At 39.9% G+C, this 12587-nt stretch overlaps 1 protein-coding gene across 1 annotated transcript in view; it reads left to right on the top strand.

The window, feature by feature from the left end:
* The first annotated feature begins 645 nt into the window (after positions 1–645).
* The window catches only part of LOC126480737 (probable enoyl-CoA hydratase echA8), a 69433-nt gene continuing 57491 nt past the window's right edge, over positions 646–12587 (top strand). Inside the window, exon 1 of the mRNA XM_050104008.1 lies at positions 646–874. Coding sequence (XP_049959965.1) covers positions 760–874 — 115 coding nt within the window. The 5' untranslated portion in view covers positions 646–759. The remainder of the gene's footprint in view (positions 875–12587) is intronic.

Raw genomic sequence — 12587 nt, 5'->3', positions numbered from 1 at the left:
GTGGCAATATACAGAACCAGCCATCAATTGTGTCAATAAAATCACTGTGAAGTTTTGGTGGGATTTTATTTCATATCAAAGGTAGCTTTAAATCTCCGAAGGCAGAAATAAATTTTCTGCTTCCACTCACTGTAACATTTACATTCAGTGACTTGTTCAGTATAACTTATGCAATTTAAGCTGTATGTTGAAACTAGACGAATAAATTTCTATGTCTTATAGGCTTATTTAAAAAAATTATTGTTATTATACTACATGGTGGTTAAACGGATTTGCTGAAGGCCAGTATGAGACTCCTACCATGATGTTCACAATCATTTTCCAATGTACAAAATATTTATTTATGTAGCTGAAAATATAACTCATTTTACAGTCGTGACACTGTCTTGCTAAAGAATGCAATATGAGAACTTAGCCATCTAGTGCAGTTTTCGAAGCTCTTGTTAAAGGTGGAGCAAGGTGCATGCGGCCAGTAAAACAAACGGCTTTTAACTTTTCTGACTTTTATGCCAGCTGGCATGACAGTGAGCCGTTAGGATGTTTCCACAGGTCTGGGGCTTGTAGGAGATACATGTGCAAGTTTTCATTGAACGTAGAGTCGTCATAATCGTCAAAGCAAGGCCATAGTGTGCCAGCGCGAAGTAAAAATTAAAATCTCCAATGGAAGATCTCTGGTGTCTATGTGAATGTTTGTAAATAAAAGTGCTTGTGTTGAATTTTGTGGTTAGGGGTCGTGTTGGGTACATGGTTGGCGATTAAATGGCTTACTCTCGGAAACTTATTGTCAGTTGCCTACGAAAACAGTTGTCAAGGAAAAACTACCAATACTTACAGAAAAAGGCGTATTCAACGGCAGATGTAAATGCAAAGGATGGTTAGTTCAGCAATGATTTCAAAGAGTACTGCGTACAAATTCACTAGGCTCATCACTGATTCCAGAAATAAATAAGATATTTTTTTAAAAAGTTAATGAACATATCTCATTCTTAGTGATACTGTAAAACTATAGAATGCTGTTCATTGTTGCCGTTTCGCATTAATGTTTGATAGAATGCATCAGTATATTCCGAAAATAGCGCAGCTTCGCGTGCGTCAGGAACTAATAAAAATAAAAAATCATTTAATATTGTGATTGTGACAGGAGCATTGAAGTGACACAATCGAACTGCCATTTTAAAATGACAACTATTCCATTGCGGAAGTGAAATGTTTGCTGTAAAAAAATAGTTACCAATTTTCCCTGAAACTTAAAGTAAGACCAATGAAAAAGCCATATAATCCGCTAGCTTTTGGTCAGAAGGTTTACAACAACACAGCATCATTATTGACGAGTGAAAGCCGACGAACGCTACTGTACGTTTCGGATGGCCCACTGTCACTAAAGGTTCTCCTTCATGACGGAATCTGCCAGAACATGCTGAAAGAAGGAGTTAACATGTGTGATGTTATTCGAGTTGGCAGTTTTTGCACAGTTTGATCGAAGAATGGTATTGTATGTTGTAGGTGCAATTGGCTTAAAAATAGGGCCTATCATGAAACTTTTTGGCAGATTAAAATTGTGGGCAGACCGAGGCTTGAATTCGGGGCCTTTGTTTTCTGTGGGCAAATGCTCCACGCCAGTACGTCATGTCCTACCTGCCAAACTTCACAGAAGCCAGGACGGTTCATATCAACGCACACACCACTGCAAAGTGAAAAATTCTTTCTGGAACCATACTAGGGGCTGTGGTTAAGCCATGTCTCCACATTATAGTTTCTACCAAGAGTGCTAGTACCGCAGATTTCACAGGGCAGCTTCTTTGAAGTCTGGAAGGTGGGACATGAGGTACTTGGCGGGGGTGAAAGCTGTGAGGACAGGTTGTGAGTTGGGCATGGGTAGCTCATTCAGTAGAGTACTTGGGCGCAAAATGCAAAGATCCTGAGTTCAAGTCTCGGTGCGACACACAGTTTTAATCTCCCATGTAGTTTCACATCAGTGCACACACTGCTGCAGAGCGAAAAATTCGTTCAGGGTCTGTTGCATCTGTCAGGATGATCATACACATTTGATAATCATTTAACCCCAGAACACTAAAGGAGAGAAAAAATTGATTTTTACTAAACCATCGTAAATTTTACTAGGCTATTCCGTATTTTATTCAAAGAAAGTCATAATTTATAGCTTAAACACCAATTAATTACGATTATAAGGCCTTCAATGGTATGTCCCACACAAAAAAGTACAAAATGACTTTTTTTACACCCAATGCTGACAATACCAGATCGTAGGGAACTGTGAATTGGTATCAACTGCAATCATAAATTTTATGAGGGTTTAGTACTCTAGGGTTAATGTTCTGTGTGATTCATAAAGGAGTGTCTCATCAACACACTTTCCTATGCCTTATATGCATTCCTACAATTTCATTTGGAATGACATTAAATTTTATATATGCAGGCTGAAGTGGTGAGTTAACATTTTTACCAAGAAGGGGAAATTGAACTGGGTTTCCTGCTAATTAGGCAGGTGTGTTAGCTACCTTAGAATAGCAGTTCGCACAGCTACACGGATTAACCTGGCATGCAACCCACATTGATCCACACTCTCACTGCTGTCTCAATCTACTTTAAATTCCCCCTTGCACACAAACAGAATTGTTGAGGCTCTCCATTTTCTGGAATAGCACCTCAGCATCGAACCTTGGTACAAATTTTTACCTTCAGCTTCAGTCTATATACATGAAATCATATCTGTATGAGACCAAGGAACCACCGTACAAATTTTCCCTTGCTACTTCAGTCTATATACATAGAATCATATTTGTATGAGACCAAGGTATCTTGGTGCAAATTTTCACTTGCCGCTTCAGTCTATATACAGAAAATTATGTCTGTATGAGGCCCATAAAGTCTCTGAAATTGTGTGATTTTATGTGTTTAAGTGCCTGCACTTGGGTTTCAGGCTGGGTCCCCCATTTATGTTCAATGCTGAGGTGCTATTCCAGAACATGGAGAGTCTCAGAAATTCTGTTCAGGTGCAAGGGGGAATTTAAAGTAGGCTGTGGCAACAGTGAGAGTCGTGTCGAGGAGGCAGAAGTGCCAGGATAATCTGTGCAGTTGTGTGAACCACTGTGCCAAGGTACCTTAGTGGCTAATGCACGAGCCTAGGATACCTGGGTTCGATTCCCGGCCTTCGTACACATTTTTTACTCACTGCTACAGTCTGTATACATAAAATCATATCTGCATGAGACCAGCCTCTGAAATTGTCATTTCATGACATGTTAAATGTCAAAGTCATTCCCATTTCAGTGAACCATAAGATACAGTACCATCCTACACATTTTCTAAGTTACCTATTTTTAAGATGAGCAAAGTACTGGACACTAATTGATGCCTGTGGCTAGTGGTCATTGAGTGTCATTGACTCTACTATCACATTCAGCAAAGGCAGTCAAAACATAGAGATCTTGTATGGCCCAGCACAGCTGCAATGGATAAATGCACACCTTTCCACTTATTGTCAGTCATCAGTGTCATTTATCAGATACAAGAATGTGACAGCAGCATTTTTCTGTGCATTTTATTGCCTTGTTTATGTACTTTCTCCACCATTCTACCATATACACAAATATTTTGTGATATAGTACTTCAGTAATAAATAAATCCTTTAAAATACATTATACAGTGTGCTTCTGTACCAGTATCCCAGATAAAACACTCAGATTACAAAGAATAATCAACAAGATTAGCCTATAATTACAGTACACAGGTATTAACTGAATATCAGGCAATGGGAAAATATGATTTTATAAGGCTAAAGCAACCTCTCTGAAATGCTCCCATTAATATCCATGGAAAACGTATCAGGTATGTAATTTGGAATTCCAGTTGTGGTGGAGACATATTTGTCAGCTACAGATTGGCGAGTTTTCTTGAGAACGTATACACAGAGACCAGGGCCAACTGTCGTATGCAATTCTAGCAACAGTGATCATAACATAAATAAATGAACGAGGATACAAAGTATTGTAGAAATGAGCAAAAAAATCTACGTTTTATTGCAAACTTGACATCGACATATTTGTAATGGGAGCTGGAAACATTTATTTTAGATAAGGGCCTTGCAAAATGCCTCTAATATAAGTAAAACTGAGTAGTTGATCACACTTTACAGTAATATGTAACTAGAAAATAAATAAGCATGGCAGATCACCATGGCATATCAGTAGCATTAGGAAGCTTATTAAATGAAAACACTTGCTTTACAACAGATATAAAGCAAAGTGTAAATCTATAGATAGGCAGATCTGATGCAACACAGTGGAATCAGCAACTGGTGTAGCAATGTCCTATTACGAAGCTCATCTAAACATACATTATGAGCCTATAATATACTGGGGGTATAAGATAATGTTACAGAACAAAACATTTTGCTCTCTAGCATCCAGCATGGTTTCTGATCAAAACTATCAGCTGAAAAGTCAACTTTTGCCCCTTACCCAACGCAGTTTAGAGCCATGCGTAGTGGAACCTTGTTTTGTCTCTCTCTCTCTCTCTCTCTCTCTCTCTCTCTCTCTCTCTCTCTGTGGATTGAGATCATCTTAAAGAGACAGAATGTAGTGTGTTGTCAGTGAAAACTGGCTGTTGGAGCATCATGGGATAAGTGGTTAAAGCTAAGGCACTGAACATGCACTCAGGAGCTGCAATGTCCAAATCCCTGTCTAGCTATCCAGATTTGATTGTTCTGCAGCTTCCTGAAATCTTTCTTCCTCAAACTACCTAGAATATGAAGATAATAGAACCTTGTAGGTCAGCATCCCATTGTATTAAGTATTTAAGCACATATCACAATTATTATTCTTCTTCTGTAGCGCTACCATGCTTTGTGACCTTTGGCTTCTTCGTTTATTTTCCTCTACGCTTCTTGGTTTTTTAAAATTGTTTTCCATCCCTGGACTCCTTTGCTGATGAGAGAGATCCTCCATTACATCATCAATCCACTTTCTTCTAGGTCTCCCCTTTTGGTCTAGTAGCATGGATGATACTTTTCATAATTTTCTTTTGTATTCTATCCTCTGCTATTCTCTCTCAATGTCCTAGCTATTATGTTCATTGTGATTTGACAAATGTTACTATCTCTTTTCCTTGTATTAATGCTTATTACTCAGTGTAACAGTTTATCCTCTGGTCTTCTTCCTCCCTCATTGGGCCATACATTTTATGTAGTACTTTTCACACATAGGTTCTTAAAGCATTTTCATCATCTTCTGTCAGTGTCCGTACCTCGGACCCATGTGTGACAACCAGGTGAACTAGGGAGTTATGTACTAAGAATTTCATTCTTCTTATAAAAAGGCTGTTTTCGAAGAGTTGTAGAGCTGCAAAGTAAGTTGTGCTCTCTGCTTGTATCCTTTCCTGTATAGCCTTTCAGATGTTGTTATCATTTGGTATTAAGCCTTCCAGGTAACTAAAAGATGATACCCCTTTGAAGTACTTCCCATTTATATTTAGATTTTTGGGGGTTCTTCTGGCCTCAGAGCATGACATTACTATACATTTTGTTTTATGTTTATTTGTGATGAAGCTGATTTTTAAAACTTCTGTTTCCGTTGCCAGGTATTTCTGTAAGTGTGTTAGAATCTCTTCATACTATTGCTATGTCTTCAGCATATTTACATAACTGGCTGGTTTTCATGGATATGGTGCCTCTTTTATTGATTTTATTTACCATGCTGTGCAGGGATATATGTTTAATATGACACTGGAGAGACTGTTACCGTGCTTCACTCCTTTATTTATTAAAGATGAATCTTTCATTTGTCCTGTTGAATATCTATACTTTAGCTCTTGACTCTGTCAGTGCGATTCCGATTGGATTTAATAGTCTAGCCAACTTCCCTTGGCGCTCTGTATAATTCTTGCCACCTGATGCTATCAAAGGCTGGTTTGAAATCAATGAGTAGGGAGTGTAGGTCTATATTATGCTCATAGAAATTTTCCATCAGTTTTCTGTTCGCAAGTACTTGATTAGTTGTTCGTCTGTCTGGTTGAAAGTGACACTGATGTTCCCCATGTATGCCTTCTGTGCATTTCCGAATCCTTTGATTTAGTAAACATATGATGACCTTTTAAGCCATGCTTAGCAGTGTTATACTTCAGTAGTTTTCATATGCAGTTCTATCTCCTTTCTTATAAATGGGGATTATTGTTTCAATTTTCCAGTTATCTGACATGATTTCAGTTTCCCATATGTCTGATATTAGTGTATGCACTTCCTTTATTACAACATTGTAATTTATATGTTTAGAGGCACACAATGAATCACTAGGTGATACTAACTCTCAACCCGTTAAAAGATTTAAAGAATTAAGTCCTTCTGAATACATAAAAAAAATCCAGATTGTAGTAACAGAACGGAGATGAATTATCAAAATGGGTTTCAAATTATAAATAGTAAAAAAAACATGTTCTAAAAACTGGCACCAGAGGAAGGATTATGAAATCGGCCAAAAAGGCTAACAAATGGTGCTGTATACTTTTGAGACAGTTCCACAATGCTCATATTTATTAAAGCGGTGGAGACATGCACAGATTAATACAGTTGGAAACAAATGAACTTCAAGAACAGTTACAGGCTGATGATGTCACTGACAGAAGAAAGAAAATAATAAAGTGAAGAGCTTCAGTTACCAGAATGTGAACTGAGATATGTAATAATTTATTTTCCCATTAATGACCGCTGCTCCTACAGGTATGATGGTTTTGGTAGTTTTTCAGTTTCAGCAAGATGCTGCTTGCTGGGCTGTTAGATGCATCTGAAACTATTGTTCCAGATCATCATCTCAGATTATTCTTTGGATGATTTCTACGACTAGTGAGAACTGAAGTTGTGAACATTGTTAATCAAAGCTACACTACCAAGAAAAACAGTTACAATCAGTCATTAAATTTAATATCCATAACAGGACTGGCTTCATTACTGTGTTTATTGACATAACATCCAGTATAAATATGTTGGGCAAAGCTCTGGTAGAATACAAATAATACACATATGCCCTGGGCAGCGAACAGGCAATGCCGGGATTGCAATTTGGTTATGAACTGGGGTGAGTGGTTACATTGGGGTGGCTGGGTACATGGGGAAAGAGGCAGGAAACAGGAGGAAGCAGATGAGGAGGAGTAGCTGTTGGATTGGAAGGAAGCATCAGGTATGTAGGATAGTGACATGGAAGGGAGAGGTAGCAGGTGCGTGGGCTGAGAATGTGAAAATTGGGCACCAAAGACAATGAGATCATGTAGTGCACAGCAACAATGACATGAAGGCTTGAATTGAGAGGTGGTGACTGTTGGGCAGAGTGTGTGGGATGTGGGTGTAGTGGGTTAGTGGAGATGGAGGCCAGGAGGATTACAGGAGCAAGGAATATGTTTCAAGGCTAATTCCCATTTCCATTGTTCCAAAAACCTTGTACGGGACAGAAGGAATCAAGATGGCATGATTTGTGAAGCAACTGTTTATTTTGAATTTGTTGTGTTCTGCTAATGAGTGAGCAATCTTTGCTTGCCCACAGTTTGACAGTGGCCATTCATTCTAGTGGATAACAAAATGCTGTGCAGGAATTGCAGTGGAGCTAGCATATGACATGGCTGCTTTCACAGGTGTTCCTGCTCTGGTGGAGTAGGGTAAGACTTTGACAGGACAAGAGTACGATCTGTTGGGCAGTGAATCAAGCAAGTCTTGCATCTGGGTCTTCCACAGGAATATAACCGCTGTGGCAATGGAGTGGGGGTGGCGTGGGTATGGACCAGGATGTTATGTAGTTTGAGTGGATGGTGGAACACCACATTAAGAAGGGTGGGAATGACTATAGGTAGGATATCCCTCATTTCCAGGAATGGTGATAGTTATTCAAAGGCCTTTCAAGGAAAACAGTTCAGATGCTCCAGTTCAGGACGATATTGGGTGATGTGGTGGCACACTCCTTTGTAGTGGGTTCTTGGGGGTGGTGGGAGGTTTAGGAGTGTGTAAGGATATGGTATGAGAAACTTGTTTGCGGATTACAGGTGATGGGAGGGGAGGCGGGGGGAGAATGCCTGTCTATGAAGGCCTTCATGAGATGTTCAGCCTATTGGACAACACTGCAAGTACATCTGCCATGGGTGGCCATGCTACAAGGGAGCAATTTTTTGGTATGGAAGGCACAACAGTTTTCAAAATGCAAGCACTGATAGTCATTAGTGGCCCTGATTTGGACAGAAGTGTGCACTGAGCCATCGGAGAGATGGAGGTCAATGTCCGGGAAGGTGGCACCTTGGGCTGAGGAGGACCAGGTAAGCAGATTGGGAAAATGTGTTATGGAATGAGGAGAGCATGTCTTTGGCTCTTAATCTTTCTCCTTTGAGGGAAAGATACATAAACAGATCCATAGCACACCCATAGGCATCCACATGCACCCTTCTATGCCAACCAGTTAATGGACCGTCTAGAGGAAACCTTCCTAGCCTTCCAAACCCCTTGTATGATTAAAGTTCATTGATGATACCTTCATGGTCTAGAGGCCGGGAAAATGTGTTATGGAATGACGAGAGGATTCTTTGGCTCTTAATCTTTCTCCTTTGAGTGAAAGATAAACAAACAGACCCATGGCGCACCCATAGGCACCCACATTGCACCAATCTGCCAACCAGTTTATGTCCCATTTAGAGGAAACCTTCCTAGCCTTCCAAAGCCCCAAACCCCTTGTATGATTAAGGTTCATTGATGATACCTTCATGATCTAGAGGCCAGGTCTTTGACTATCTATTATCATGGCTGGAAATGAGGAACATCCTTCCCACCCCTGCTAAAGTGATATTCTGTTGGCCACAACATCCTTGCTCATTCCTATGTCACTCCTACTCCCAGCCTTTTGCCCAAGGACTCATATTCGTGTGGAGGACCCAGGTTCAAGACCTGCCATATCCACCACCCGGCATATCCTTCCCTTGTCCTATCACAACCTTATTCTATACCATTAGCAGCAGGGCCACATAACAAAGCAACCATGTCATATACTAGCTCATTTACAATTTATGCACATTTTTATGTGAGCATGACCACCAAATACAAGAGCTATCCACAAAGTACATTACGTTTTGGAATTAAAAATAAATAAAGTATTGGAATTTTTTTAAATTATATACAGATGAAAGCCACACTTAAATACTACTTTTCTACATAGTTGCCATTTAAATTAAGGCACTTATCGTAGCGATGGACGAGCTTGGAAATTCCTTCGTCATAAAATTCGGCCGCCTGCGCCTTCAACCACGTGGTTACCTCTTCTTGAAGCTGGGCGTCGTCATCAAAACGCTGCAAAGCCAACCACTTCTTCATTGCTGGGAATAAGTGGAAGTCACTCGGTGCCAGGTCGGGACTGTACGGTGGATGAGGAAACAACTCCCACTTAAAAGATTCGAGAACTTCACAAGTGGCATTTGCCGTGTGGGCCCGGGCGTTGTCGTGAATCAGCAAGATCTTTGAGCCCAACTTTCCCCTGCGCTTGTTTTGTATTGCTCTTCTGAGGTTGTGCAGAGTTTGGCAATACCTTTGAGAGTTTATTGTAGTGCCTCTTTCCAGGAAATCCACAAAAATCACACCTTTTCTGTCCCAAAAGACAGTCACCATCACCTTCCTTGCCGACGTTGTCTGCATGCATTTCTTGGGTTTTTGGGGGGAATTTGTGTGCCCCCACTGCATTGACTGCAATTTTGTCTCGCAGTTCACATGCTTAACCCATGTTTCGTCACCAGTAATGATGCGATTGAGTAATGAGTAACCATCTTTCTCGTAAGCGTCCAAAAACGTTAACGCTGCAGCCATTCGCTGATTTTTGTGAATCTCTGTCAAGATTTTTGGCATCCATCTTGCACAAAACTTGTGGTAACCAAGCTTTTCGGTAATGATTTTGTGCAACAAACTTCGTGAAATTTGTGAAAAACTCATAGAGAGTTCTGTTATTGTGAAATTACGGTTTTCACGGACCGCGGCATCGACTTTTTCGACAAGTTCGGCAGTCACTATGCTCGGTCTTCCACTTCGCTCTTCGTCGTGAATGTTAGTTCAGCCATTTTTAAATTTTATGACCCATTGACGCACTCCACCTTCAATGATTATGTTGTCCCCATACACTTCACAAAGCTGCCGATAGATTTCTATCGGTGTACAGTTTTTTGCAGTCAGAAACTTTATTACAGTACGCACTTCACACTTCGTGGCATTTTCAATTAATGCTGACATTTCAAACTGTCACAGTAAGTCAAAGGAGTACAGCACGAACCTCTCACTAGCACGGCAGGATGCCGGCTGAGCGGCGGAATGCCATGACACCAAGATGGCCGCGCTAGCCCCGCCGCTAACGGACACAAACGAAAACATAATGTACTTTGTGGATAACCCTCGTAACTGTCCATGAAAAGAATGGCCACCACCCAAAGGATTCATCTGAAAGCTAGCAAGTTTTCATTCTTTTTTTGTATGCCTGTTGACAACTCAACACTTCTACTACTCAGTGAGTGGTCTCCTTTACTCCTAAATTGGTGACACAACATCCAATATTTCAACCACATCAGGCTAAGAAAATACTGCAAGAAGACATATACTTTGGGTTTCCTAATCTGCTGTTGATATTCTGTAACATATTAATGGCCCAAGATTCTAAGAATCTGTACCTCCTTAGGCAGCCACAGTACTATAACCACCAACTCTCTCTGATGAGTATCTTCTGCCAATACAGCATAAGGTCACCGGATTACAGTGTGTTTGCTTGTCTGTCCTGCTGTCTCATTTGTGCACCCATAGTCTGCTCACTTTAAGCGTATTAGATGAGAGCCTTGTGAAACCCTCTGCTTCAGATATCCTGTTCCATATTTGCCCTCCCCGCTTATTATAATATTAGAGATAGGCTTACAGCCTTTTTAATTAGGCTTTACAGTGCCCCCTCTTTTCAGTGTCTACTGGGAGTAGTTCCTAATTACAAAAACAGACATAAAAAAACTCTAGTATCAGACACTGGAGGTGTGTGAGATTGGTTAGTCTCTAGATGTATCATGATAAATCAAAAGAGAAACATAGCTTAAAATTACATTTTTTGCACCCATTGACATATAAGATAATATAAATTCACTTTTTTGTTGATCTACCTAGTTGACTGTACTGACAAAATGCTTTGTACTGTAGTTACCAAGTACTCTCCTTTAATGTTGCAACAATATGAGAGGCATCACTCAAAAGAAAATCTACAACCTGTGCTTTTCTGAGCTCATCTCTTGCACAACAGAACTAAACAATCTAAGAAAATATTTTCAAAATAAAACAGCTTAAGCTCTGTGATTCCTCCCTTGCATACCATGTAGTATCTACTCATACTCCCCTTGATAAACCTCTTCCTAAAAGAAGAAAGACAGAATAATGTAATTACACTTTATCAATGTATGTCTACCATGAAGACTGGAGCTCTTCCAACTGAAGAAAGATACAAAAATATGATCTTATAAACACACACATCTGGCATCTAAGCTCACCATGTGCACATTATCCAGAGGCAAAAAAGCATATTGAAAATAATAACGTGGTAACTCTCCAAACAACTCACTCTTTAAACAACTTGCAACATGTGCCTCTGCTTGAAGTGTTGTTCTTATTTAGGCTATCCATAACACAGTCACTTGTTACTAACAAACTCAAAATATGCTCTTCATATTAAGTCTTTTACTTCTACACATCTTGACATATCTTTAGATTTCAGTCTTTGCTGAACTAGATAGTGGCACTTATTGCTTCACTTATTAGATGGCACTATCTTTTCCTCTATTACACATTGTACATGTCCTGCTCAGTAACCATCTATGAAGGTCTGCATGCAGACATCAGTTCCTGCATTAGTCAGTATCTTCTGAAGTAGCTGATATGTATTTCTGTATATACCTGGCTACCTAAATGGAAGGTTGTCTTCTGATAGCTGCCTGTTCTGACAGCCATTGTGAGCAGGATAACAGGCCCTATGGTGAGCTACACATTGGATATAGATAGAGGGCACATCCTTGTTTACTGGGCTGTTTCCTTGGTTCCATGTGGTTCACTATATAGCCTTAGTACCTTCTGACTCCACAAGTGGTGACAGATTATCACTGAGATGGACCCCTTAGCCTGATGTGCATGGCAGTGAAAACCTCGTACCTACTCCCTTTTTACTGTTATATTTATCCCTCCAAAACTCCACTGTTGCTTATTAGCAGGTATCAGATCACCCCCTTCTATTTCTAATCTAATCCAAAGTTTAGAACTTTATTATGTGTTGCTTGACGAATGTTGTACTGGTTCTTCCAATAGTTACTCTGTTGGGTTTCTACAGGAAGAACTTGTGCAGGCTAATCATATTAGGTTCTTTCCTGGAAAATTTAAAACTCTCTCTATCTGACCTCATGTTATTAAATATCTTAATTTTCCCACATGTTCTACCTGTCAAAAACCTGTCCTTGTTTATCATTTCTCCTTAGTGACATAGCCAACTTTCTCAGACAGTTGTCCTTTCAATATGTCTGTGTTTTCAAGGGAAGGCCATACCTCA

The sequence above is a fragment of the Schistocerca serialis genome, chromosome 5, assembly GCF_023864345.2.
Source record: "Schistocerca serialis cubense isolate TAMUIC-IGC-003099 chromosome 5, iqSchSeri2.2, whole genome shotgun sequence".
Taxonomy (NCBI): domain Eukaryota; kingdom Metazoa; phylum Arthropoda; class Insecta; order Orthoptera; family Acrididae; genus Schistocerca; species Schistocerca serialis.
Note: the sequence above shows the minus strand (reverse complement) of the source record. Positions and strands in the feature narration are given on the sequence as shown.